General features: G+C 46.6%; 1 protein-coding gene across 14 annotated transcripts in view; it reads right to left on the reverse strand.

The window, feature by feature from the left end:
* LOC147106116 (voltage-dependent calcium channel subunit alpha-2/delta-4-like) overlaps positions 1–26,882 on the reverse strand; it is an 888,222-nt gene that overhangs the window by 680,882 nt on the left and 180,458 nt on the right. For all 14 annotated transcript variants that reach the window (XR_015081361.1, XR_015081362.1, XR_015081363.1 and 11 more), the window contains 3 exons: positions 22,959–23,019; positions 11,285–11,435; positions 8,940–9,014 (listed from right to left, as the gene is read on the reverse strand). Coding sequence is in view for 11 of the 14 variants with exons in the window: in XM_086008903.1 (XP_085865029.1) it covers positions 8,940–9,014; positions 11,285–11,435; positions 22,959–23,019 (287 nt within the window). In the remaining 3 variants the exon portion in view is untranslated. The remainder of the gene's footprint in view (positions 1–8,939; positions 9,015–11,284; positions 11,436–22,958; positions 23,020–26,882) is intronic.

The following is a 26,882-nucleotide window of genomic DNA, read 5'->3' on the forward strand; positions in this document are numbered from 1 at the left end:
GCCACACGCGCTGTCTCAGGCAGGCATCGCCAGGGCAGCCGCCGCGCTGGACCATCCCAGCAAGCCGCCCCTCGGCTGATTGTTGCGGATCCTGCAGTGCGGGCCCGGCCGAGTGCCACCGCGTCACAGCACCAGCCAGCGCATCCCAGACGCCAGCTGGCCCACATTGCGCCATCCGTCGCCGCCATTCCCCCACTGGGGCGTCAAGGGCAAGCGGCTGCAGCTGATGGTGGCCAGGCTCAGGTGCGCCACTCAGCAGACGGCCCCTCGAGGCCCAAACGCCGTGTAGGCCGCCCCCCAGCGGCATCTGGCGGAAGGGCATCTGAGCCTCAGGCACCTTCCCCCAGCCTCGCAGCAGCCACTGGGCAGAGCTTGCGAAGGAGCAGCAGGCCGGGCAGGGGAGGCAAAAGGCTGGGCAAGGTCTCGCCCTCGCGGGCCACTCAGTAGAGGGTGTGGCCAGCTTTCCTTTTATATGGCGGTGGCCATCTTTATTTTGCCCATGGTTGTGTTGTTGGAGGGCTTATTTTTTGCATTAGGCCGACGTTGAGGCCCGGTTTGAAGAAAGGTGGAGTGACTCCTCCCCAGTTTGTGGGAGTGAGTCGTTTGTTGGGCTTTTTGTGGGGCCCGTTTATTGTTTTTGGGGATTCATGTGGGAAGGGCTTTTCATTTTTGTGTAATAAAAAATTATCTTTATTCATGCAGTCTCCATGGTTGTTCTTCTTAGTGTTTGTTGGCTTCGCCGGCTGAGGGGTTGCGGAGCGGCTGCATTCATCTTCCCTCATGGCCCCTGGCCATTCCCTGACAGGGGGCTTAGAAGTACCGTGTAATAAGGTGGCGTCGTGCGGTCCTTGGCCCTGGTCGCTCCCTCCTGGGAACGTACTCCTGCTCCTCCTCCTCCTCCTCCTCATGCTCCTCCTGCTCCTCCTCCTGAGGTGCTGGTCCAACGTCAGGTGGCAGTGCCTGAGTCCTGCGGATAGCCAGGTTGTGTTGCATGCAGCAAACCACCACAAATTGGGAGACCCGGTCCGGCGAATACTGGAGAGCTCCTCCGGAGCGATCAAGGCAGCGGAACCGCTGCTTGAGGACCCCAATAGTTAGCTCGATGATGTTGCGGGTGGTTTGATGGCTCTCGTTGTAGGCCTCTTCAGCAGCGGTCCTGGGCGCGCGGAGCGGGGTCATGAGCCAGGTGCACAAAGGATAGCCTTTGTCCCCGAGTAGCCATCCTCTTGGGGGAGGCTGTGCCTGGAACATGTCATGCACAGTACTCTGCCGCAGGATAAAGGCATCGTGGCTGCTGCCTGGGAAGCTGGCATTGACTGCCATGATGCACTGCTTGTGGTCACAGACCAGCTGCACATTCAGAGAATGGTAGCCCTTCCTGTTGCGATACTGCTCGCCATGCTCCAGAGGGGCCCGCAAAGCCACATGCATACAGTCAATGGCGCCCTGCACCAAGGGGAATTCCCCGAGTCTGGAAAATCCCAATGCGCGCTGATGCTGGCTCTCCAGGGCCATGGGGAAGGAGATGAATTGGCTTCTCCTTCTGAACAGTGCTTCGGTCACCTGGCGGATGCAGCGATGCGCGCCGTACTGGGAGATGTTTGCTATGTCCCCAGCAGCGTATTGGAAGGAGCCGGTGGCATAGAAGTTCAATGCCACCGTCACCTTCACTTCCACCGACAGAGACGTCCTGCACCTGAGCTTTGGCCGCAGATCTCGGCGAAGCAGGTGGCAGATCTCTGCAATCACCTCCTTTCGGAATCGGAGCCTTTTAACACATCGCGCGGCACTCATGTTTAGGTAGGAGCGCTGCTGGCGGTATAGCCTGACTGGGTAAGGCCTACGTGGCCGACGCCTGTAGCCCCCTCTGCCTCTAGCCAGGGCTGCCCCTCTCACAATGCGTCTGCGAGCCCTACGGACATGGAGCTGCAGCTCCGCGTTGGCACCCCATGCAACCCCCATCAAATCCTGGCAAACACTCAAATTTCCAAAAGGCCACTTGCAGCGCTCTGGCCTGAGTCCAAAAATACCTGAGCTCTTGCTGCTTGAAACCAGTTAGCTATCCTCCTTGTTGTGTCTCCAGAAATGCGTTGCACAAGAGTGTTTTCTGAAAAAAGGCTGGCCTTTATACTGGAGAGCACGTCCCCTTTAATTTGCGCCCCCCGGGGCCCGCGCTGGTTGTGTTGCGTTCCTTTTTACAAACGCTCCGGCCGCCAGCCGCACAATGGGGCGGTCCGACTGAAGTTTGGAATCGGGGCGCACAAAGGGCGTTGCACGAAGATGTGACGTCATTTTCTGCGCGCGCATCCGGGCGGGTGCTAAACTTTGCACCGGCGCTAACGGGCAACTTAATTTGGGGCGGGGCGCAAACTGCGCTGCGCACGGGCGCTACACGCATAGCACCCGAAAATCACTTCTCTTAAGGCGCTAACTGCTGGCGCTATCAACTGAAAATCTAGCCCTTGATTTCTCTGACTGCCACTTTTGCTATTCTCCTTCCTGTCTTTTGTTTCTATCCTTGTTTGCCTATCCTCTGTAGCCTGCACAGGTTCCCAACCCCCTGCCATTTTAGTTTAAACCCTCCCCCACAGCACTAGCAAACACTCCCCCTAGGACATTGGTCCTGGTCCTGCCCAGGTGCAAACCGTCCAGTTTGTACTGGTCCCACCTCCCCCAGAACCTTTAATCAGGGGAGGGAGGCCTGCAACACTGCAGCGCTACGTGCCGACGCGCGTAGTGCTGTTGCACGTAGCACCACAATATTCAGTTGTAGCGCCCCAGGAAGGAGGTGGAGCGCTTCCAGTAGCGCCCCGCCTCCTGCTTGGGGCGCTACCACTGAATTTACGCTGCAGGTGCCTGGCGAAGTTAGCGCCCCAAAGGGGGCGCCATCGAATTTCTCTCTGGTAATGTTATTTTTTATTTCAATGTGTTCGTGTACTTTTTAAGTGATCCCCATTCATACTTATGGGTATTCTGTATGTACGCAACTCCCATAAGTATGAATGGGGATTCCCTTCTTTTATTGGTTGAGCCAGCCTACGTGACCCCAGGGGCACTTGGGATACATGGGACACTATGTGCATTATGTGTGCACTGAATCGGCATCGCTCCACATGCTCCCCCCCTCGCCCCCTCCCCCCCCCCCCACCCCACACACCTCGATTCGGATTGTTATCTAATTTCTAGGCTGCTGTGTCTTAGAATTTTATATAGTCAGAAGTATTGTACATTAGGGAGTATTGTACATTGAGGAGCATGGCATAGTAAAGTGTGTTTTATAGAAAAAAAAATTTACATTTTAATAACATTTCTCAGAAAATACCTCAATGTACTCTGCATATAATTTTGAAGTTTAGTAAGTGTTGTTCTATAGAAAAATACAACAGCTATTTTGTGCACAGAAAGATCTCTAAAACAGCAATGAAATGGATGACCAGATGTTGGTCAAACACTGGGGCAGACTTCCTGTTCTTCTTCAAATATGCTTGCAACATCCCACAAACAACAGTGAGGTAATAGATTATGTGCTCAGATCCTGGTGTGGGTTTCCAACTTGCCTCCTCCAATTATGTCCTAGTGCCTTGAACATCCACCTAAACCAATGGAACAGGCAGCTGGGATCTCAGTTTAATGCTTCATTTAAAGAATGGCAATTCTGACAACAGTACTTTCCTTAGTACAGTACTTCACTGGAGTGTTTATACACTTATGTCTGAGTAGAGAGAAGCATGATGTATTCAAGAGTAATTTATAGAAAGGAGCATGATAGATCAGGATGTATTATGGCTACGGGTTGAGGTGATATTCAGTGTATTCATACACATAGAATTGCAGAATGATACAGCACAGAAGGAGGCCATTCAGCCTATCATGCCCGTGCCAGCTCTTTGGTAGAGCTGTCCAATTAGTCCCACGCCCCTGCTCTTTCCCCATAGCCCGGTAAATGTCTTCTCTTCAAGTATTTATCCAATTCTCTTCTAAATGTAACTATTGAATCTGCTTCCACCACCCTTTCAGGCAGTGCATTTAGTTAATATTGCCTCTCCTCATTCTTCCAACCAAAATGTAGCACTTCACACTTCTCTGCATTAAATTTAATCTGCCAGTTGTCTTCCCATTTCACCAGTCTGTCTCTGTCCTCCTGAAGTCTGTTACTATCCTCCTACTGCATTTCTAAGTTTCATGGCATTTACAAACTTTGAAATTATGCCCCCTATACCCAAGGCCAGCTCATTAATATATATAAAAAAGAGCAGTGATCCTAATACCAACCCCTGGGGAACATCACTGTATACCTCCCTCCAGTCTGAAAAACAACCGTTCACTACTACTTTCTGCTTTCTGTCCCTTTGCCAATTTTGTATCCATGCTACCACTGTCCCTTTAATCCCATTGGTTTTAATTTTGCTAACAAGTCTATTATGCGATACTTTATCAAACGCCTTTTGAAAGTTCATATACACATCAACCGCACTACCCTCATTAACCGTCTCAGTTACTTAATCAAAGAACTCGATCAAGCTAGTCAAACATGATTTGCCTTTAACAAATCCATGCTGACATTCATTTATTAGCCCATACTTTTCCAAATGCCAATTAATTTTGTCCCGTATTATTGTCTCTAAAAGTTTCCCACCACCAATGTTAGGCTGACTCGCCTGTAGTTGCAGGTTTATCCCTCTCCCCTTTTTTAAACAGGGGTGTAACATTTGCAATCCTCCACTCCTCTGGCACCACCTCCATATCCAAGAAGGATTGGAAGATTGTGCCCAGAGCCTCCGTAATTTCCACTCTTACCTACCTCAGTAACCTAGGAAGCTCCCATTCAGACCGGGTGACTTTTCTACTTTGAGGACTGCCAACCTTTTAAGTATCTCTTTATCTATTTTTATCCTATCCAATATCACTACTGCCTCCTCCTTTACTGCTACAGTGGCAGCATCTGCTTCTCTAGTGAAGACAGATGCATTTAGTACTTTAGCCATGCCCTCTGCCTCCACAAGATCTCATTTTTAGTCCCTATTCAGCCCCACCCTTCCTTTGATTACCCATGTGTTTATAGAAGACTTTTGGGTTCCCTTTTATGTCAGCCGCTAATCTATTCTCAAACTCTCTCTTTGCCCCTTATTCCTTTTTTAGATCTCCTCTGTAGTTTCTGTATTCAGCTTGGTTCTCTGCTGTATTATCAACCTTACATTTGTCATAAGCCTCCTTTTATTGTCTCATTTTAACCTCTATATCTTCAGTCATCCAGGGAGCTCTATCTTTGGATGCTCTTCCTCTTCCCCTCATGGGCATGTGTCTACTTTGTACGCAAACCATCTCCTCTTTGAAGGCCTCCTATTGTTGCCTGACATCAGTAGTGGGGAAAATGCAAGACTGGTTGGCAGGCAGGAAGCAAAGAGTTGGAATAAACGGGTCTTTTTCTGAGTGGCAGACAGTGACTAGTGGGGTACCGCAGGGATCGGTCCTAGGACCCCAGCTATTCACAGTATATATAAATGATCTAGACAAGGGAACTAGATGTAATATCTCCAAGTTTGAAGATGACACAAAGCTGGGTGGGCGTGTGTGCTGTGAGGAGGATGCAGAGAAACGCCAGCATGATTTGGACAGGTTGGGTGATTGGGCAGATGCATGGCAAATGCAGTATAATGTGGATAAATGTGAGGTTATCCACTTCGGTGGCAAAAACAGGAAGACAGATTATTATCTGAATGGCAATAGATTGGGAAAAGGGAAGTGCAACGAGACCTGGGTGTCCTTGTGCATCAGTCGCTGAAGGTAAGCATGCAGGTGCAGCAGGCAGTTAAGAAGGCAAATGGTATGTTGGCCTTCATAGCAAGAGGATTCGAGTACAGGGGCAAGGATGTCTTGCTGCAGTTGTACAGGGCCTTGGTGAGACCACACTTTGAGTATTGTGTGCAGTTTTGGTCGCCTTATCTGAGGAAGGATGTTCTTGCCATGGAGAGAGTGCAGCGAAGGTTCACCAGACTGATACTTGGGATGGCAGGAATGACGTAAGAAGAGAGATTGGATCGATTAGGCTTATATTCACTAGAGTTTAGAAGAATGAGAGGGGATCTCATTGAAACTTATAAAATTCTAACAGGATAAGACAGACTAGATGCAGGAAGGATGTTCCCGATGATGGGGGCATCCAGAACCAGGGGTCACAGTCTAAGGATAAGGGGTAAGCCATTTAGGACTGAGATGAGGAGGAATTTCTTCACCCAGAGAGTGGTGAACCTGTGGAATTCTCTACCACAGAAGGCAGTTGAGGTCAATTCATTAAATATATTCAAGAAGGAGTTACATGTATTTCAGAAGGCTAAAGGGATCAAGGGATATGGGGAGAAAGCAGGGACAGGGTACTGAATTTGGATGATCAGCCATGATCTCATTAAATGGCGGAACAGGCTCGAGGGGTCGAATGGCCTACTCCTGCTCCTATCTTCTATGTTTCTATGTTTCTCTTGTTCAATTACTGTTTGCCTATTTCATGTTCTTTTTTATTTGTATTAATTGTTTATATAGAGTACAGAATGACTTGAAACAAAAGACCATCAGCCCTGTTGGGGTGGGATTTAATCTAGCTGGCCATAGATAATTATATTGGGATCCATCAGAAAGTTAAGAGGAGGAAAAAATAAGGGGGAAAAATTGAGTTGCGCCCTCTTTGGGGCGCTAACTTCGCCGGGGCGCTACTTTTAGCATGCCGAAAAATTAGCACCCCCGCGGCCTAATTTCCCTGGTAGCACCCCAAGAGAGAAGCGGGGTGCTACTGGAAGCACCCCTGCCTCCTTCTTGAGGTGCTGCGAGTGAATACCGCGGCACTACATGCCGCAGCGCCATGCTCAGTGGCACGTCACGCCGCGGTACTGCAGGCCTTCCTCCCCTTCTTAAATGGGAGGGACCTAGCACAGCGCGACCCGGGGCCCAGCTGGGCCATCAGGGATTGGAGTACCGGCAAAAGAGCCCGGCACTCAAGAGAAGTGCCGGGCTCACGGAGCACAGCCGGCACTCAGCAGGGGGGCTGCAGAGGAGGTCAGGGACGGAATAGGGGGCAGGTGCTGGCAGGCGGCCAGCAACAAAAATGGCCGCCCGGCACCTCCCCTTTAATTAGAGCCGCCCCGGCCGCAGGTAGGCCCCCCTAACCCTGTCGGACATAGCGTCCGGCGGTAAGTCAGGGGGCGCTACGGAAGATCACCGCCAGGACGCTGCACACGGCGATGACGTCATCGCCAGTGGCGCAGCGGTTACCGCCGCTACTAACTTCCCACTGAATTTTGCGGGAGGTGTTGGCGGCGCCGCGCCCAGGTGCTAGTTGCTTTGCGCCCCGTTAGCGCCCTTTTAGGGTGCTAATGTGAGGTGCAAAGCAACCAAATTTTTAGGCCTAAATGTTCACACAGGTTGCAGAATAAATTAAAAGATAATCATATAAGCTAAAAGAACATAGAAATTCTTCAAAAGAGATGTAAACAAATAATTGCAAATAATTCTTAATAAAAATTTGTTAGGCATAGAATTCCTGGCAATCTACTGCAGATTATTTCTCAGTAAACCCATCATAATACAAATCCTCCTGTGTGAATGCCATCAGGCATCAATGAGATTGTGCACACAGACAGCAGCCATCTGGACTGCCAGACACTGGCAGCACAAAAGCTGCCCCAAAACAGGAATAAGATCCTAAGTAAATTAACATGTTATGCATGTATTATATTCAGAGAGTGATTTCAAGGCAGTGATCTAATCCTTGGCTCATATGATAGTTATAAATTATCTTTCATTCTTGGAACTTACCACGATACACCATGATGTTATCTGAACCCTCAATTAGATTACAATATGCAACTCTCTTCTAGGTAGGCGTTATTCTATATGTAAACCACCCAAAAAAATGTCAAGCCTGTAACGCAATTCAGAATCCATTATTCTATATATAAACCACCCAAATACTTTGGTGAGATTCAAGCTTGTATCTTTATTCTGGATATCCATTATTCTATACGTAAACCATCAGAACAGCACTTTTGCCCCACCAGCCCTGAATTAGATTCCAGCTTGCAACTCACTCACAAGTATTCATTATAGAATCATGGAATAGTGCAGCACAGAAGGAGGCCATTCGGTCCATCCGGCTCTTTCGAAAGGCAATCCAGTTCATCCCACTCCCCCGCTCTTTCCCCATATCCCTGCAATTTTTTCTCCTTCAAGTATTTATCTAGCTACTATTGAATCTGTTTCCACAACCCTATCAGGCAGTACATTCCAAATCCTAACCACACATTGCATAAAAAACCTTTTCCTCATGTCACCTCTGGTTCTTTTGCCAATCACCTTAAATCTGTGCCCTCTTGTTATCGACCCTTCAGTGATTGGAAACAGTTTCTCTTTATTTACTTTATCTAAACCCTTCATGATTTTAAACACCTCTATCAAATCTCTTCTGTAGCCTCTCCAAAACCTTCATGTCCTTCCTGAAGCATGGTGCCCAGAATTGGACACAATACTCCAGCTGGGGCCGAACTAGTGTTTTATATAGGTTTAGCATAACTTCCTGGCTTTTATAACGCCTCTATTTATAAAGCCTACGCTTTATTAACTGCTTTGTTAACCAGTCCTGTCATCTTCAAAGATTTATGCACAAACACACCCAGGTCTCTCTCTTCTTGCACGCCCTTTAAAATTGTATTACAGTATTTAGCATTGTCTCTCCTCATTCTTCCTACCAAAATACATCACCTCACTCTTTTCTGCATTGAATCTCATCTGTCATGCGTCTGCCCATTCCACCAGCCTGTCTAAGTCCCCTTGAATTATTCCACAAACAATGTTTTAGCAATTGTTGCATGAAATGGTCCAACAAGGGTTTTCAACACTTGCGACAATTCACAATTTTCTTAACAGAACTGGGAAAAACCCTTGACACTCACCTCTCGGTTGTCCCTGTCAGCCTGTACCAGTGTTCCTTTGAAGCAGGGCTCAACATAGTGAACGTAATCATTGTACTAGAGGAAGTACAGAATAAAACTCACTATTAGATAAACATTCACACTGTGGTCATTCACTATTGAGTGGCTTCCCAGTACTGTATTACCCATTCCGAGTAGAAGGTGGATAGGGTGGGGTTCAGTGGTGGTCCTATGAAGTGATGTTGGAATGAATAACATGAGTGCTTCAATAAGTAAGTTCTATAGGAGATCAATATCACAAGTGCTTTGGAGAGGGTACATCTTGTACCTATCATTCAATTACACTCTTCGTAAATACTGCTTTTTCATTGGCTATGCAATATTCAATTGATGGACCAGACAGAGTTGATCAAGCAGTATACTCATTCGGACACTGAAATTAAGCTCTGCCGCCCTTCCATCCACCTCTCTCCAGCACATCCGCAGGTCTGATGAGATCTCTACTTCTCTTTGAGCCCATGGGGAAATTTCCAAAGAACCAGAGAATTATGACAGTGAATCAAACAGAAAGATAAACTGGAATCGGTCAGTAATAATGGATGGCAGCATTGGGAATTGAAGATGGGGGATGCCAAATGAAGGACGCAACCAGCAGGTTCATCCTTCAAATCATCCAGCCCAACCTCAGCTTCTCTGTGCAGTATTTATCATCACCCATTATTCATTAAAGGGGCATAACTTCATGAAAAAGATTTTGCCAGAATTTTCAGGGTCTGTTTACAAATATATGATGGATTTATGTAAATTGCACTGAAATAGATACTTGTGTATGTTACCCTCAAGATGAAGATGATAGCAGCTTTTCAGGATCTTCTCTCTCCCCAAAACGAAAAGTGAAAAGTTTAACACACATTTTCATGAAAATAGTGCCCTCTTAAATAGAAAACCATTTCCTTACAGCCTCCTGTTGCTCCTCTTCATCCAGCATGTACATCATGTAGAGTGGGATTCCCATCAGGAAGTCAATTTTGCAGCCTTCAGATACTACCTTCTTAGTCAATACAATATTCTCCAAAGATAACGCAGAATATAGGGGAAGGTTTCCTGAATATAACAGTGATTTTCTTTTCAAAATATGTAGTCAATACCAAGATATAGCCAAAGGTTTCCACAATCTCAATTTAGCAGTTTCCCTTTAAACAAGTAGTTCTGCCTTAATGAGCAGGTCTTGGAAAACTGTGCCTTTTAAATAGTCGAGCACATTCTCAAGGATGCATGGGAATGCGGAGGCCATAGAATTTAGGACAGTTGATGTCAGCCTCATTCCATGATTTACATATGGCTGCCACTGAGAGCAAGGCACTACTTCAGTGCACCCTGAAACTTGTGGGAATTTATGCCAGCGTGCTTCTGAGGCACAAATTGGTGCACCTTAGGCCCAATCAAAGTTCCTGGTCCCACAAAGTCACAAATATGGACTTGCACCTTCTCCAAACCCAGTAAATTCAAGGCCAATGTTCTTCCCACTACCTTACTCAGTTAAATCTGGCTTTAGTAATTTGCCACAAGTAGAATACCTTAAGTTAATTAGTTAATACAGGAATAATTTCTCAGTCTCTATTACTATCCTGGGCCCATTCCTATTGGGCAAATTGTGGTGGGGAGGTATATGGCAAGTCCTATTATGACAACAGCATATGGCCTGAACGTGAACGGGCAATGCATGTGGTGCAAGCGCCTGTTTACGTGGATGCAGAGACAACGTGAAATTGGTGCTTGGGCCTCATTATAATGGGACAGGTGTGCCGTCAGCAGTACCCACACTGCCTATTGGCGACATGCCTGTTCGGGAAAGTGGGAGGGGAGGAAATCTGGCATTTCTGATGCCACTTAAAAGCAGTCTGCACCTCTTAAAGGGAGCTGCCCTCTGGCTGCAGAAAAGAGGAAACGTTTCTGAAGGAGAAAAATATCTGCAAGAGCTTTAGATCATGCCCCAAGTTCTGGTGCTGGATGAATGAATCATGACTGCTGCCAGGAAGCCAGAAACCTGCATGATGTCAGTGGTGTTATTGAATGATTTTTGGTGCATGCCCTGAGAACCTGATCCAATATGACGGGCAGTAGGCTTCCAGCGTGGACAGACACACGCATGCTGCCCACTATATTGGGCTCTTAGGCGCCCGTTTTATGCCTGAAAAGTGAGCATGGCGCACTCGAATTTCTAGGTCCTTCATTTCTAATAACTCTACATAAAAAACAATTACCTAAATCCTAATGCACAAATATCATGTTCAGCAAATACACAAAGCAGACAGAACCTCAACCTATGAAGGAGACATTGAAATTTTCTTCCCTGTCTTACTTACTGCAATAATATTGACAAAATCATTTTCACCCAATGTGTCCAGGATGGTATTGATGGTATGTTTGGCTATCGTCATTCTGAGACCTTTCATACTGCCACTGATATCTAACAGTATGATGATGTCCTTTGGGGATGTTGCAGCCTGAATATACCTGTAGATAAGAACAAAGTTAATCTGCATGAGGACTGGGCGCTGCAATGAGTCAGCACAAACTCTTTCATCTCTGGAGTCGTAATAAAATCTGGCCCAGACTTAAAGGATGAATATCTTCTCTCTTAACCAGCTGTAAAGGTCCTAAATGAAATGAGCTTAGGTGGTCACAACCCAATTCCTAGTGGCTACCACTCCACATAATTCTACACTAATTGGCAGTCTTACTCAAAGAGGTCACAAGGATGGCTGGTGTGGGAAATAGAAATGTCACATTGGTGAAGACGGAAAGGCATTTCTGAGGTTGCAGTAGAGGTCAAGGTTAAGGCATATTACTAGGGCACAGTTACATAGAAACATAGACATAGAAGATAGGAGCAGGAGTAGGCCATTCGGCCCTTCGAGCCTGCTCCGCCATTCAATGAGATCATGGCTGATCATCCAAATTCAGTACCCTGTCCCTGCCTTCTCCCCATATCCCTTGATCCCTTTAACCTCAAGAAATATATCCAACTCTTTCTTGAATATATTTAATGAACTGGCCTCCACCGCCCTCTGTGGCAGAGAATTCCACAGGTTCTCCACTCTCTGGGTGAAGAAATTCCTCCTCATTTCAGTCCTAAATGGCTTACCCCTTATCCTTAGACTATGACCCCTGGTTCTGGACTCCCCGGCCATCAGAAACATCTAGTCTGTCCAGACCTGACAGAATTTTATAGGTTTCGATGAGATCCCCTCTCAATCTTCTAAACTCCAGTGAGTATAAGCCCAATTGACACAATCTCTCCTCGTACGTCATTCCTGCCATCCCAGGTATCAGCCTGGTGAATCTTCGCTGCACTCCCTCCATGGCAAGAACGTCCTTCCTCAGGTAAGGTGACCAAAACTGCACGCAATACTCAAGGTGCGGTCTCACCAAGGCCCTGTACAGCTGCAGCAATACATCCTTGTTCTTGTACTCGAACCCTCTTGCTACGAAGGCCAACATACCATTTGCCTTCTTAACCGCCTGCTGCACCTGCATGCTTACCTTCAGCGACTGGTGCACAAGAACACCCAGGTCTCGTTGCACTTCCTCTTCTCCCAATCTATTGCCATTCAAATAATAATCTGCCTTCCTGTTTTTGCCACCAAAGTGGATAACCTCACATTTATCCACATTATAGTGCATTTGCCATGTTTCTGCCCAATCACCCAACCTGTCCAAATCGTACTGGAGTTTCATGACATCCTCCTCACAGCATACCCTCCCACCCAGCTTTGTGTCGTCTGCAAATTTGGAGATATTACATCCAATTCCATCGTCCAGATCATTAATATATATTGTGAACAGCTGGGGTCCTAGGACCGATCCTTGCGGTACCCCACTAGTCACTGCCTGCCACTCGGAAAACGACCCGTTTATTCCAACTCTTTGCTTTCTGTCCGCCAACCAGTTCTCTATCGAAGTCAATACCTTGCCCCCAATCCCATGGCCTAGAAATTCAGTGGTGTTAGCGCCCACTTAGCGCCTAAAGAGGTCTTTAGCGCCGGCGCTGTTGGTAGCCTGAAATTCAGTGTAGCGCAAATGGTGGCGTTAGCCGGTAGCGCTGCGCCGGCACCGATGACGTCATCGGTGTGCGCAGCGCCCCGGTTCCAACGCGATGCCGGCCCGACGCCCAAATTCAGTTGCCGCCGCCTCTCCCGTAGCGGGCGCAAAGAGCGTTTGTAAAACGGGGCCTTGCAGCTCCGAGAGGCCGGGGCGTAAAGGTGGAGGTGCGGCCGGCCGCTTTCCCGGCGGCCGCTTGGCCGCACCTTCCTCCCCGGACTCCCACACCACCCCCCCCGCGGCATTGGTCTCTGACCCCCGCGAGCCCGGCACTTCTCCGTGGTGCCGGGCTCATTTGCCGGGGGAATCCAGCGGCGATCTCACGGCTGCAGGCAGCTCCTCCTTAAGAGAAGGAGAAGGCCTGCAGTACCCCAGCCTGCCGCACCGCATCGGGTGGTGCTGCGGCAGCTGGACGCCTGAAATTGACTTTCAGCGCCCCAAGCGGAGGCGGCCAAACCCTGCAATAGCGCCCGCCTCCGTCTTGGGGCGCTGCAACTGAATTTCAGGCGGGCGCTACGGGAATCCGGGCGTGCGCTAACTTTCGGGCGCTAAAGACCTGGCGCGGCGATAGCGAATTTCTAGGCCCATGTGCCTTAATTTTGCACGCTAACCTCTTATGCGGGACCTTATCGAAAGCCTTCTGAAAGTCCAAATACACCACATCCACTGGTTCTCCCTTATCTATTTTACCAGTTACATCCTCAAAAAATTCCAGTAGATTAGTCAAGCATGAATTACCTTTTGTAAATCCATGTTGACTTTGTCCGATCCTGTCACTGCTTTCCAAGTGCTCTGCTATTACATCTTTTATAATGGACTCTAGCATTTTCCCCACTACCGATGTCAGGCTTACCGGTCTATAACTACACTTGACCTGAGAGTGCTTGATAGTAAGACCATATGCAAAATAGAAAAAAAAGATTCCCCGCTATTGACGTAATTCACAATAATAAGCATAAATTTATCAAAATTGTAAAATAAAGAAATAAATTAGTATGTTTGTCACGGGCATCTATCGTCCCAGGCATTTAGCTGTGGCACCTTACTAGGGGGACTCTGACATAGTCCCATCCAGTGTTGCAAGTCTAGGTTTCAAAAGACAAAATTCAAGACTTTTTAAAACCATAGTTTTATTACATTACTAACAGTATATCCTTTTTTCTGAAATTCCTATTATATTAAAGGAGCTATCTCATAAATATGGGATAAATAAGAGGTTTTAACTGAAAGAATTACTGTAATGTTCAGGTGTTGCACTTTTCAGCAGCCTTTTAAGTCTTTTTTATTTGTCCTCTCATTGAAACATATAAATTCTTAAGGGGCTTGACAGGGTAGATGCTTGGAGGATGTTTCCCCTGGCTGGAGAGTCTAGAACCAGGGGTCACAGTCTCAGAATAAGGGGTCGGCCATTTAGGACTGAGATTAGGAGAAATTTCTTCACTCAAAGGGTTGTGAATCTTTGGAATTCTCTACCCCAGAGAGCTGTGGATGCTCAGTCGTTGAGTATATTCAAGACAGAGATCGATAGATTTTTGGATACTAAGGGAAGCAAGGGATATGGGATAGTGCAGGAAGGTGGAGTTGAGGTAGAAGATCACCCATGATCTTATTGAATGGCAGAGCATGCTCCAAGAGCCGAAAGGCCTACTCCTGCTCCTATTTCTTATGTTCTTATGTTCTTAAAATTTAGAATCATAAATTTTCCATGGTATTGCACTAAATCAGTACTGGACCTTAGGAGGGTGTAATGGTCGGAATTCCCAGAGTAGCCTGAGAATGCCTGCAGACATACCCCCAAAGCTGTCATCTTACACAGGAGGAAAGGGCGGAAGATTCACCCGTGCGCTCCACTCCCCCAACTGAAATTTTGGTCATGATTTAGATTGTGCAGAATCTCAGCGGAGCTAGGTTCCATCCCAAGTTACGCCCCTTCACCCTACATTTGTTCTGTGTCCTTATAGAGTTGTATCCATTTATTTGCATATACTTAAGTGCAATTCCCATTTAAATGCAACCATATATAGACATGTTTTTCCCCATACTTGAAATTGTTAAGAGTATACTTTATTGCAGTTCCATTTATTACATTTCCTGCTATATGCAAGTGTGGTATCCTGCTTTAATGAAACTTGTCACCTTTGAACTTGAGGCTTTCACCTCTCAATCTCATTGGGTTTGGTGGTCAGTGTGCCTAAGAACCAGTTTGATCTGGTTAATGTTGTGTGGGTGAAGGAGGACTGGAAGGCGAATTTCCAGATGGCGCAACAAAAACAGTGATGTAAGAAAACTACTAGGCACTTGGTCTAAGCGTTAAACAAAGCTTTAATCAACTGTTTTACAACATGGAGGTCTAGCTGTGTCCTTCATTAGTTCCTGTTAAGAATGTCCTGCGCAAGCTGGGCCCGTGCCCGAGTATTTATACTCTCCCTGGACAACGCCACCCGCAGGCCGCTCAGTTGATTCATGTCAAACAGCCTATAACTTCTTGTTCTGTGAGCAAGTGGATATTTTGAACAGTTTGAAGGAAATAAGGATTAAAAATTTATCATATAGAAGCACGGCCTTTCTGAATCTCAGGTTTCTAGAATATCCCCAACCTCAATGATGGCAGAGCTCAGCACGTGAGTGCAAAAGACAAGGCTGAAGCGTTTGCAACCATCTTCAGCCAGAAGTGCCAAGTGGATGATCCATATCTGTCTACTCCTGAGGTCCCCACCATCACAGAAGCCAGTCTTCAGCCAATTTGATTCACTCCACATGATATCAAGAAACGGGTGAGCGCACTGGATACAGAAAAGGCTATGGGCCCCGACAACATCCCGGCTGTCGTGCTGAAGACTTGTGCTCCAGAACTAGCCACGCCTCTAGCCAAGCTGTTCTAGTACAGCTACAACACTGGCATCTACCCGACAATGTGGAAAACTGCCCAGGTATGTCCTGTCCACAAAAAGCGTGACAAATCCAATTCAGCCAATTACTGCCCCATCAGTCTACTCTCAATCATCAGCAAAGTGATGGAAGGTGTCGTCGACAGTGCTCTCAAGCAGCAGTTACTCACCAATAACTTGCTCACTGACGCTCAATTTGGGTGCCGCCACGACCACTTGGCTCCAGACCTCATTGCAGCCTTGGTCCTAACATGGACAAAAGAGCTAAATTCTAGAGGTGAGGTGAGAGTGACTGCCCTTCACATCAAGGCAGCATTTGATCGAGTCTAGCATCAAGAAACCCTAGTAAAACTGAAGTCAATGGTAACCAAAAAGAAAACTTTCCACAGGCTGGAGTCATACATAGCACAAAGGAAGGTGGTTGTGGTTGTTGGAGATCAGTCATCTCAGTCCCAGGACATCGCTGCAGGAGTTCCTCAGGGCAGTGTCCTACACCCAACCATTTTCAGCTGCTTCATCATTGACCTTCCCTCCATCATACGGTCAGAAGTGAGGATGTGCGCTGATGATTGCACAGTGTTCAGTTTCATTCACAGCTCCTCAAATAATGAAGAGTCCATGCCTGCATGCAGCAAGACCTGGATGACATTCAGGCTTGGGCTGATAAGTGGCAAGTAACATTTGCATCATAGAAGTGCCAGGCAATGACTATCTCCAACATGGGAGTGTCTAACCACTGCCCCTTGACATTCAACAGCATTCCATCACCAAATGCCCCACCATCAACATTCTGGGGGGGTCACCATTCACCAGAAACTTAACTGGACCAGCCTTATAAATACTGTGGCCACAAGAGCAGGTCAGAGGCTGAGTATTCTGGGTGAGTATCTCACCTCCTGACTCCCCAAAGCCTTTCCACCATCTACAAGGCACAAGTCAGGAGTGTGATAGAATACTCTCCACTTGCCTGGATGAGTGCAGCTCCAACAACACTCAAGAAGCTCAACACCATCCAGGACAAAGCAGCCCGCTTGATTGGCACCCCATCCACCACCTTAAGCATTCACTCCCTCCACCACCAGCGCATCGTGGCTACAGTGTGTACCATCTACAAGATGCACTGCAGCAACTCACCAAGGCTTCTTCAACAGCACCTCCCAAACCCGTGACCTCTACCACCTAGAAGGGCAAGGGCAGCAGGTGCATGGGAACACCACCACCTCCAAGTTCCCATCCAAGTCACACACCATCCTAACTTGGAAATATATTGCCGATCCTTCATCAGCACTGGGTCAAAATCCTGGAACTCCCTCCCTAACAGTGAGTACCTTCACCACATGGACTGCAGCGGTTCAAAAAGGCGGCTCACCACCACTTTCTCAAGGGTGATTAGGGATGGGAAATAAATGCTGGCCTTGCCAGCAACGTCCACATCCCAGGAACTAATTTTAAAAAAATTCTGAGAAGAAAAGCAGAGGTCTTGAAGGACTGAAAACAATGCTAACTGGGATAGGAAACAGAAGCGTGAAAGTAAGATGGCCAATGTTAATGAAACGCTGAAATAACAACAGAAAATGCTGGAAAAACTCAGCAGGCCAGGCAACATCCGTGGAGAGAAAATAGAGTCAACATTTCGGGTGAACCCTTTGTCAAGACTTTGTTAATGAAACCCTTTGTTAATGAAACGCTGCTTAGGTGGTTTAATCACAAAAGAGCTCAGAAAATCGCAGTTGACGGCTGTCTGTTAAAAGCTAAAGCTAATGAGCTTGCCAAACAACTCGGTGTGGAAAGTGTAGTGTATGTGCCTTTAAGTCAGAACTACTTTTACAGCTCCTGTATACTGTAGTACCGGCAGTGACCATACCTGTATATAAGCTTTGCGCATGCCTCTGTACCCCCAGTCTTGAGACTACCCTCCTCCAGTAAAGACCTGTTTATTGTTAAGTGACAGCATCCGTGTGATTATTGAATAATAGTATATCCTCAGAGTCACGGATCTAACAGTGGCGACGAGTGTCGATTCGAATCTACCTGCAACAAAAAAAATAAAAAGTAGAGGCCAGGAACACGGGCGTCAACCACGAGCAACCGCCCAGTCGTCAGGCAGAGAGTGAACATCGCAGGGGAGGCTGTGGAGAGCCGGGCTTGGTTCCCCAGCCACGACGATCAGCAAGAGACTGACGACAGGTCCAGCGCAGACCCTTCCCGAGCAGCGGCGGCTGGAGCCGACCGACGGCGGAGAGAAAGCCGAGCAGCGTCGACGGGGTAAGACAGAGGGTGAAGTGCGCAGGGCGCAGCTGGGGGTTGAACACCGAGCGGCGTCGAGAAAAAGCAAACAAACCGGAGAGAGAGAGGGTAAAGAAACAGCCGGGTTCAAGACCGAGCGGCGTCGAATAAAAAAAAAAAGAAGAACGCGCAGAGCACAGCCAGGGCTCACGGGCTGAACAGGGTCCGCGGGGAGAAGAAGGGAGAGCGCGGGAGACGCCATTGAGCCGCGGAGAAGAAGGAAGAGCGCGGGAGACGCCATTTTTAGAAGCCGCAGCGGAGAAGAAGGGCGAGCGCAGGAAGGAAGGAAAGCGCGGGAGACGCCATTTTGTGCCAGCGGAGAAGAAGGGGAAGCGCGGGAGGCGCCATTTTTGACAGTTAACTCACACCCAGGGAATGCGAAGAGTGGCAGTATCGCTACGTTCGACAATGAAGTCGAAGATTGGGCGACATATGTGGAACGTATTGAGGTGTACTGCAGGACGAATGAAGTGCCAGATGCTAATAAAGCACTGGTTTTGTTAAATTCCATGGGTGCAAAAACTTATGGGTTACTGCGAAATCTAATAACCCCAGAGAAGCCGGTGAACAAGAATTTCGAAAGCATAGTAGAAATCCTACAGGACCACTTAAACACCACACCGCTGCTGATAGCAGAACGATTTAAGTTCCATAAAAGGAACCAACACAAAGACGAAAGCAATGCTGAGTACCTAACGGAACTGCGCAAGCTATCGAAACACTGCCAGTTTGGAGCGGGACTAGCAGATACGTTAAGGGACAGGTTTGTGTGTGGGCTATAAAGTGAAGGAACCCAGAAACGGCTTCTATTAGAAAAGGATCTTACGCTGGACAAAGCTTTCAGTATGGCAGTATCACACGAAGCAGCCGCAAGGGGCGCTGCAGAGATACAACGGAGACCGCAAGAATATGACACCAATGAAATGTCCTATGGAACAGGGAAGTGCTATCGCTGCGGCAGAACAACACATGACCAGAAAGAAACAGCCGGGTTCAAGACCGAGCGGCGTCGAATAAAAAGATTGTTGGTTCAAGGACCAAGTGTGCAGACAGTGTGGGAAAGCAGGACACATAGCAAGAGTCTGCAGGTCTGGGAAGAAAACCAACAGTAAGAAATCTCCACAGGAGAAGTACAAAAAGGTACACCAGGTGATGGACAGTGGTTCAGACGAACAGAAAAGTGACACAGACTCCAGAAGCAAGGAGCTGGGTTGTCTGAAACTACATAAGGTAACCGAAATGGAGGATCACCAGACTATCTGGGTTACACTCAAGATAGACGGAGTCCAAGTGAAAATGGAATTGGACACAGGATCAGCCCTAACAGTCATAAATCAAAGGGACTACAAGCGGCTATTTTCACATACACCCTTGAAAGCTACAGAGATTGTCTTGAAGACTTATACGGGGCAAAAAGTCTACCCCAAAGGAAAAATAAGGGTGAAAGTGATATATAAAGGCCAGGAAATACCTAAACTGGATATATATGTATTGCCAGATGGAGGACCACCACTGCTAGGACGTGAATGGATCCGGAAGATACAATTAGATTGGTATTCCATACAGGCACTGAAGGTTGAGGCCAAAAAGGATGACGACGTCACACCTGGACGGCTGTCAAAAATGCTAACTGATGCAAAAGAAGTGTTCCAGGAGGGACTAGGAACACTAAAAGGCATAACAGCAACGATTAAAATAGAGGAAAATGCAAGCCCAAAGTTTCTTAAGGCCAGACCAGTGCCTTATGCGATCAGACCAGCTCTTGAAGCAGAGCTGGAAGGGTTGGAACGTTCAGGAGTACTGTCCAAAGTGGACTGGAGCGAGTGGGCTACACCCATCATTCCTGTAATGAAGAGGTCGTTGAGTAATACGCCTGGGGAACCAAAGAAGTTCTGCATCTGTGGGAATTTTAAGGTGACAGTGAACCCAGTCCTTCACACGGTACAATATCCGCTTCCACGAATTGAGGATATTTTCGCCTCGCTATCTGGAGGTAAACGCTTCACCAAAATTGATCTAGCCCAGGCGTACTTGCAAATGGAGGTAGAAGAAGCTTCGAAACAATACCTTATGATTAACACTCATAAAGGTCTCTATCAATACAACCGGCTGGTGTTCGGAGTAGACTCAGCTCCGGCTATCTGGCAAAGGGCGATGGATCAGGTCCTGCAAGGGATTCCAGGGACCCAGTGTTATTTGGACGACATCTTGGTCACGGGCGAAAATGACAGTGATCACCTCGCCAACTTGGAGAAGGTGCTCACCAGATTAAAGGAGTATGGGCTACCTCAGAACCAGTAGCAGTGGAACCCGATGAACTACTCGATGAAAAGGGGTCAGAATCGCCTCTGCACCAAGAACAAGAACCTCCGGAAAGGCGCTATCCCGAAAGGGTCAGGAAGCCGCCCCAAAGACTGAATCTATAAATGGACTATTGTTGTTTAATGTACATGTTAAAGTGTTAATTGTTATTTGAATATTAGGGGTACTATTAATCTAAAAGGGGAGGAATTGTAGTGTATGTGCCTTTAAGTCAGAACTACTTTTACAGCTCCTGTATACTGTAGTACCGGCAGTGACCACACTGGTATATAAGCTTTGCGCATGCCTCTGTACCCCCAGTCTTGAGACTACCCTCCTCCAGTAAAGACCTGTTTATTGTTAAGTGACAGCATCCGTGTGATTATTGAATAACAGTATATCCTCAGAGTCACGGATCTAACAGAAAGCATTGAAGCATCCTGTGCCACTGGAAAGTGAGACACAAACTTGTTTACAAAAAGCTGTGTGTTGAGAATGTGGACAGTGACAAACCCACTGCTGATGCATGGACTGAGGAAGTGTTGCCGGGTCTCTTAGCAGAGTATTCACCCGACAGCATTTACAATTGCGTCAAGACCGGACTTTTCTATTGTGCCCTGTCTGCACAAAAAAAGGAGAGAAGCTGAGTAGTGGTAAAATGAGAAAAGAATGTCTTGCATTGTTGTTGATAGAAAGAAATCTCAAGGTAAGCATTTATGGCTTGTGCGCTAACCAAATGGGCTTGGACAAGGTGTAACCTCTCGTGATCGGCAAAAGCAAGAACCCTGTGAAAAGGCTGATCTCCACAAAAAAAATCCCAGAATTCTTCGCAGCATAAAAAACCTCACGAGACATAAGCATTTTCTCTTTATTTTTTTTAATGTTATACTGTATTCACCTTTTTAAGATGTTGAAAGATGTTATGGGAAATTGGTCAATGCCAGTAGCACAAAATAAGCTGATAACAAATCAGCAGCCTGTTTTACACCGCATCCCACTTTGTTTTCCTTTGAAGCCAACAAGGGGGAGGCGGGGGGTGGTGGGCAGGACTGTGGTCAGCGGTGGGGGGGAAGGCATTACTAGATATAGTTATGAATAATGAAATATATCAGGGAGATGGGTTAAATGTGGATGAGCATCTCAGGGCAGATATTAGTATAGTGGGAAATGAACTATCTGAAGTGAGATGGAAAGAAAAATTGGCACACATACTGCAAATAAACAATGGAATGTTTTTAATAAGGAGATTGGAAAGGTATAGAATAATATATACAGGTATTATCAAAAAAGAGACAAATTCAAGTTTCAGGATGCTGTGGATAAAGGGGTTAGAAACAAACTAAAATTCAAGAAGAGAGCTTGTGTGGCCTATAGGTATGGAAGAAATGATAAAGGTAAAAGAGAATACAAGAAAATAAAGATGTTAAGAGAGGGAGAAGGATCCAATCCAGATCACAGGGGATGCTATTGTTACATCCCTGGATTATGCTATCATACAAGTAGATTTGGGCTGTGTGAGTCAACTCCCATAAAAGTAAGTCACTCACATAGCTTAAAGGAACTATTAACATATTTGAACCTGAGAACATCTCTTCGGCAGACCTGAATTCTTAACAGTGTGCTTCCAAGGAGGCATCCAACATTACGGATCGCCAGGCATTCTTATATCTTAATAGTGCCATTGGATATGCTGACATAGCTTTCTTTGAGAATAGGAGCTTACACGCACACTAATCATCTGCCAAAGTGGGGTGTTTTCACCCGTCTGTAGATGTGGTGTGCGGATACCAGGGGCGAGCGCACAGCACCTCTTGTGCAGCCTAATCTGCATGACTTTCTTCTTCCAAACACTGCAGATAGGGGGATTCATGAGAATCTAAGTGCCAGCAGAGTACTTTTAAAAAAATAAGAAAAACGGTTAAGAAATGAATGAAATATAAGTACTTTAGAACTACTGTATCCTTTCCATTACCTACTGTACACTTACCATTAGCTAGCAACTAAGCATGCCCATTTCACATGGGTATAATTATGACTGGACATCATGCACAACTGAAAATTTGGAAATGGCATTCAAGATATCTTCACCCACTGTATATTTAAATTAAGTAGACATCTATTTAAAGCAAGCACTTCCAATACCAGTACTTCCCACCCACAGGTAATTGCGTGTAAAGTAAAGAGGAAAGAGATCATTTACACCATGGAACTCCTCCCACTTTTCCAATCCCGATTGGAAAATCTTGGCAATAGTTCAGCTAATTCAGGTGATGCCAAGGAGTGAACCTGAGGAGTTTTTGTATTACACCACTTGATGTATTTACTCACTGAGGTACTAGAGGAGCTAATTTCAGTTTTAATTTCAGTTGAGACTGGCATCCAAACTGTCTCAATGAGAATTCAGTACTGTGTTTAGCCACTGAAAACCATTTATGCAGTCACTAAAGAATGCTTTTCCTACCAGCCTCGGTTCCTGCAGTCAAAAGAGATGACTCCATTTCTATCTGGCATCCATTTTATACCTGCAAAGTTGGAAAGAACACGGTTATTGACTGCGATTTACCAAGCAGCTATTAAGAGCTGTTAAAAGATTTAACACTGTACCACAAAGTAGCATGATGTCTAACAGGTGGGAGCTTCATTTAAATATGAATTTACAGGCAGATGTCAAGTGCCCTCCATCAGTGCTGTATATATTTATGCTTCTATTGTTCTCGTTCCCCTATAGGTAAATTACCTAACCTATGTCAGATATCAGGAGCTTCCAGGAGCTGATTCTACTTTGACAGCTTTCAACCAGCAGGAGGCAGGCATGAGGGATTAGCACCCACTCGAGTTGACTGCTTCAGAACCCAGATGAGCTTGTAAGTGCTACGGAGTAGTAGTTATACTCAGAAATCAGAGGTGGCTGACACCGTCAGAAATTCTGGGCTCAGTTCATTTAAATAATGTAGGCAGGAGAATGATGTGAATCTTGCCAGTGGGGGCCTAATACACCAGGGGAGCATTGAAAGTTAGGGAAAGAGGTGGAGCAAGGGTGTATCTTCCTTATTTATAGGGCTCCGTGCAGTTAAATGGCTGACCAGGAAGAGTGACTGAACTGGCTGGAACTGAAGATGGACAAAGACAAGCATCTAACTTTTCAGAGGCTGATGTAGACGTGCTGCTGCCATAAATTAGAAAATGGAGGAATGCCATTGTTCAAGTACCAGGGAAGAGGCCATCACATGCAGCAGGGTGGGCCATGTGAAAGAAAATGGATGCGGTTGCAAGTGGTACCTCCATAACCCCAATGACCCCCTTGCAGTGTTGGAAGAAATTCAATGACCTCACTAGGTCAGCACAGGTAAGTGTATTTTAAAATGAATAACAGGACAAACAACTGAAACAGAGAGAAGCATATGGGTATTCTCTCAGATAATAATCAAGCATTGCTCTTTAGGATATCACATGGCACCACGTCTTTTGTCCCAGAAATAAAGTCATCTTGGCAACACTCATTTCACATCCTGTAATGTATGCAAGCACACTGAAGTCTCATAACCTAGGTCCTTGCTCCCTGACACTTACCATTAATACCGTCCATTCTATTGAACAAAAATTCTTGTGACCACAGGATCTGGATCGGGATCTGGATCTGGAGACTGCAGCATCCAATTTACACAATGCATTTCTCCTACAGGAGCAGACAGTACACAATGCCAGGGAATGTCAGGCTACTGGAGGATGGCGGGCCAATATCTTGCATTTGACACCACAACTATCCTAATATAGACTGGGATAGCAATAGTGTAAAGGGCAGAAAGGGGGAAGAATTTCTGAAGTGTGTTCAAGAGAACTTACCTGAGCAGTATGTTTCCGGCCTAACGAGGAAGGAGGCATTGCTGGATCTGGTTCTGTGGAATGAGGTGAGTCAAGTGGAGCAAGTGTCAGTAGGGGAACATTTAGGGAACAGTGATCATATTATCATAAGGTTTAGATTAGCTATGGAAAAGGACAGGGAGCAATCCAGAGTAAAAATACTTAATTGAAGGAAGGCCAATTTCAGTGGGTTGAGAATAAATCTGGCCTGGGTAAATTGGAATCAAAAATTGGCAGGCAAAACTGTAATCGAACAGTGGGCTGCCTTTACAGAGGAGATGGTTTGGGTACAGTTGAGGTACATTCCCACGAGGGGAAAAGGTAGGGCAACCAAAGTCAGAGCTCCCTGGATGACAAAAGAGATAGAGAGTAAGATGAAGCAGAAAAAGGGGGCGTCTGACAGATGCCAGGTTGAGAATACAAGTGAGAACCAGGCTGAATATAGAAAGTTCAGAGGGGAAGTGAAAAAAAGAATTAAGAGGGGCAAAGAGAGAGTATGAGAATAGATTGGCAGCTAAAATAAAAGGGAATTCAAAGGCATATAAATAGTAAATGGGCAGCACGAGGAGGGGTGGGGCCGATTAGAGACCAAAAAGGCGACCTACCCATGGAGGCAGAGGTATGAAATTAGCACTTTGCATCTGTCTTTACCAAGGAAGAAGATGCTGCCAAAGTTATAGTGAAAGAGGAGATAGTTGAGATACTGGATGGGATTAAAATTGATAAAGAGGAGGTACTACAAAGGCTGTCTGCACTTAAAGTAGATAAGTCACCAGGACCGAATGGGATGCATCCTAGGATGTTGAGGGAGGTATGGATGGAAACTGCGGAGGTACTGGCCATAATCTTCGAATCCTCCTTAGAGATGGGTAGGTGTCAGAGGACTAGAGAATTGCAAATGTTACACGCTTGTTCAAAAAAGGGTGTAAGGATAAACCCAGCAACTACAGGCCAGTCAATTTAACCTCGGTAGTGGTGAAGCTTTTAGAAACAATAATCCAAGACAAAATTAACAGTCACTTGGACAAGTGTGGAGTAATTAAGGAAAGCCAGCACAGATTTGTTAAAGGCAAATCATGTTTAACTAACTTGATCGAGTTTTTTGATGAGGTAACAGAGAGGGTTGATGAGGGCAATACAGTTGATATGTTGTACATGGACTTCTAAAAGGCGTTTGATAAAGCGCCACATAATAGGCTTGCCAACAAAGTTGAAGCCCATGGAATAAAAGGGACAGTGGCAGCATGGATACGAAATTGGCTAAGTGACAGGAAACAGAGAGTAGTGGCGAACGGTTGTTTTCCAGAGTGGAGGAAGGTACACAGTGGTGTTCCCCAGGGGTCGGTACTAGGACTGTTGTGTATGTAATATGTGTGCTACTTTGAACCTATGGACAGGACTGCACTACTTGTAGGGCGTAGTGATACGCAGTACCACTCCTGGCCATAGGGGTATAAATAGTACTGTGGGTACTGATCTCCCCTCAATTCCCGCCTGTGGGCATGAAGTAAAGACCTACGTGTAGTCCCTACCTCCAACCAGTAAAGACCTGTTTGAGTTATACGTTTAAGTCTTTGTGTTAATTGTTCAATACAATACACATACTTAACACTGGCGACGAGTCAGGTTCTTACCCTGCGGCAGTTGAAGAGAGGTTTCAAACCTCACCACCCCACTAGAAGCGACAGGCTTAGGACTCTGAAGCCTCCATCAGCGACTGAGCACTGGAGTGCAGCAGCCATCCTGACAGCTTCCAGCGACTGACAGAAGTCTTTCTGCAGTTTCCTTGTTCAACCTAGGTGGTGGGGTAAGCCGTGCAGCGTTGGCTGCAAAGACAGGGCTGGGGAAGTCGGAGCAGATAAGGGCCATCGATCGCGATCGGAGATAAGGCCGGGCCGCCTTCAAGTGCGAGGCGCAGCGCGGGCCAGCGATCGGGACCAAAGATAAGGGCCGCACTCGGACTGAAAGGCGCGGCAGCTGCAGAAGCTCAAGGTGCGAGAGCCGCGGTGCACAGCGCGGGCTATCGATCGCACAGAAGATAAGGGCCGAGAGCCGCTTCGGTCGGGAGCCACTTCGCGATCCAGCGATCGCATCCGCTGATAAGGGCCGCACTCGGGCGATCGCGGCGAAGATAAGGGCCGCACTCGGGGGCTGAAGGGAGACGGCGTCGGGGGACGGGTGAAGACCGCCAAGCGCGGGAAAACCGCCATTTTGTGGGCGGAGGACGACGGCAAGAGCGGGAAGCCGCCATCTTTGATAACAAGTAAAGAAAATAAAATCTGAGAAATTGCAAATCTACAATGCCTAAACACGGGAATATTAGCACCTTTGATAGTGACCTCGAAGATTGGGCCATATATGTTGAAAGAGTAAAAAATTATTGTAAGGCCAATAAAATTCGTGACCAAGATAAAGCTCTAACATTATTAAATTTAATGGGTGCGAAGACATACGGGCAATTGAAACACCTGTTATCACCAGATGAACCGGCGGATAAGACGTTCGATGAGATTGTTACTGTCCT

Source organism: Somniosus microcephalus, chromosome 16 (assembly GCF_052327205.1).
Source record: "Somniosus microcephalus isolate GS21.2 chromosome 16, FLI_Smic_1.0, whole genome shotgun sequence".
NCBI classification, from domain to species: domain Eukaryota; kingdom Metazoa; phylum Chordata; class Chondrichthyes; order Squaliformes; family Somniosidae; genus Somniosus; species Somniosus microcephalus.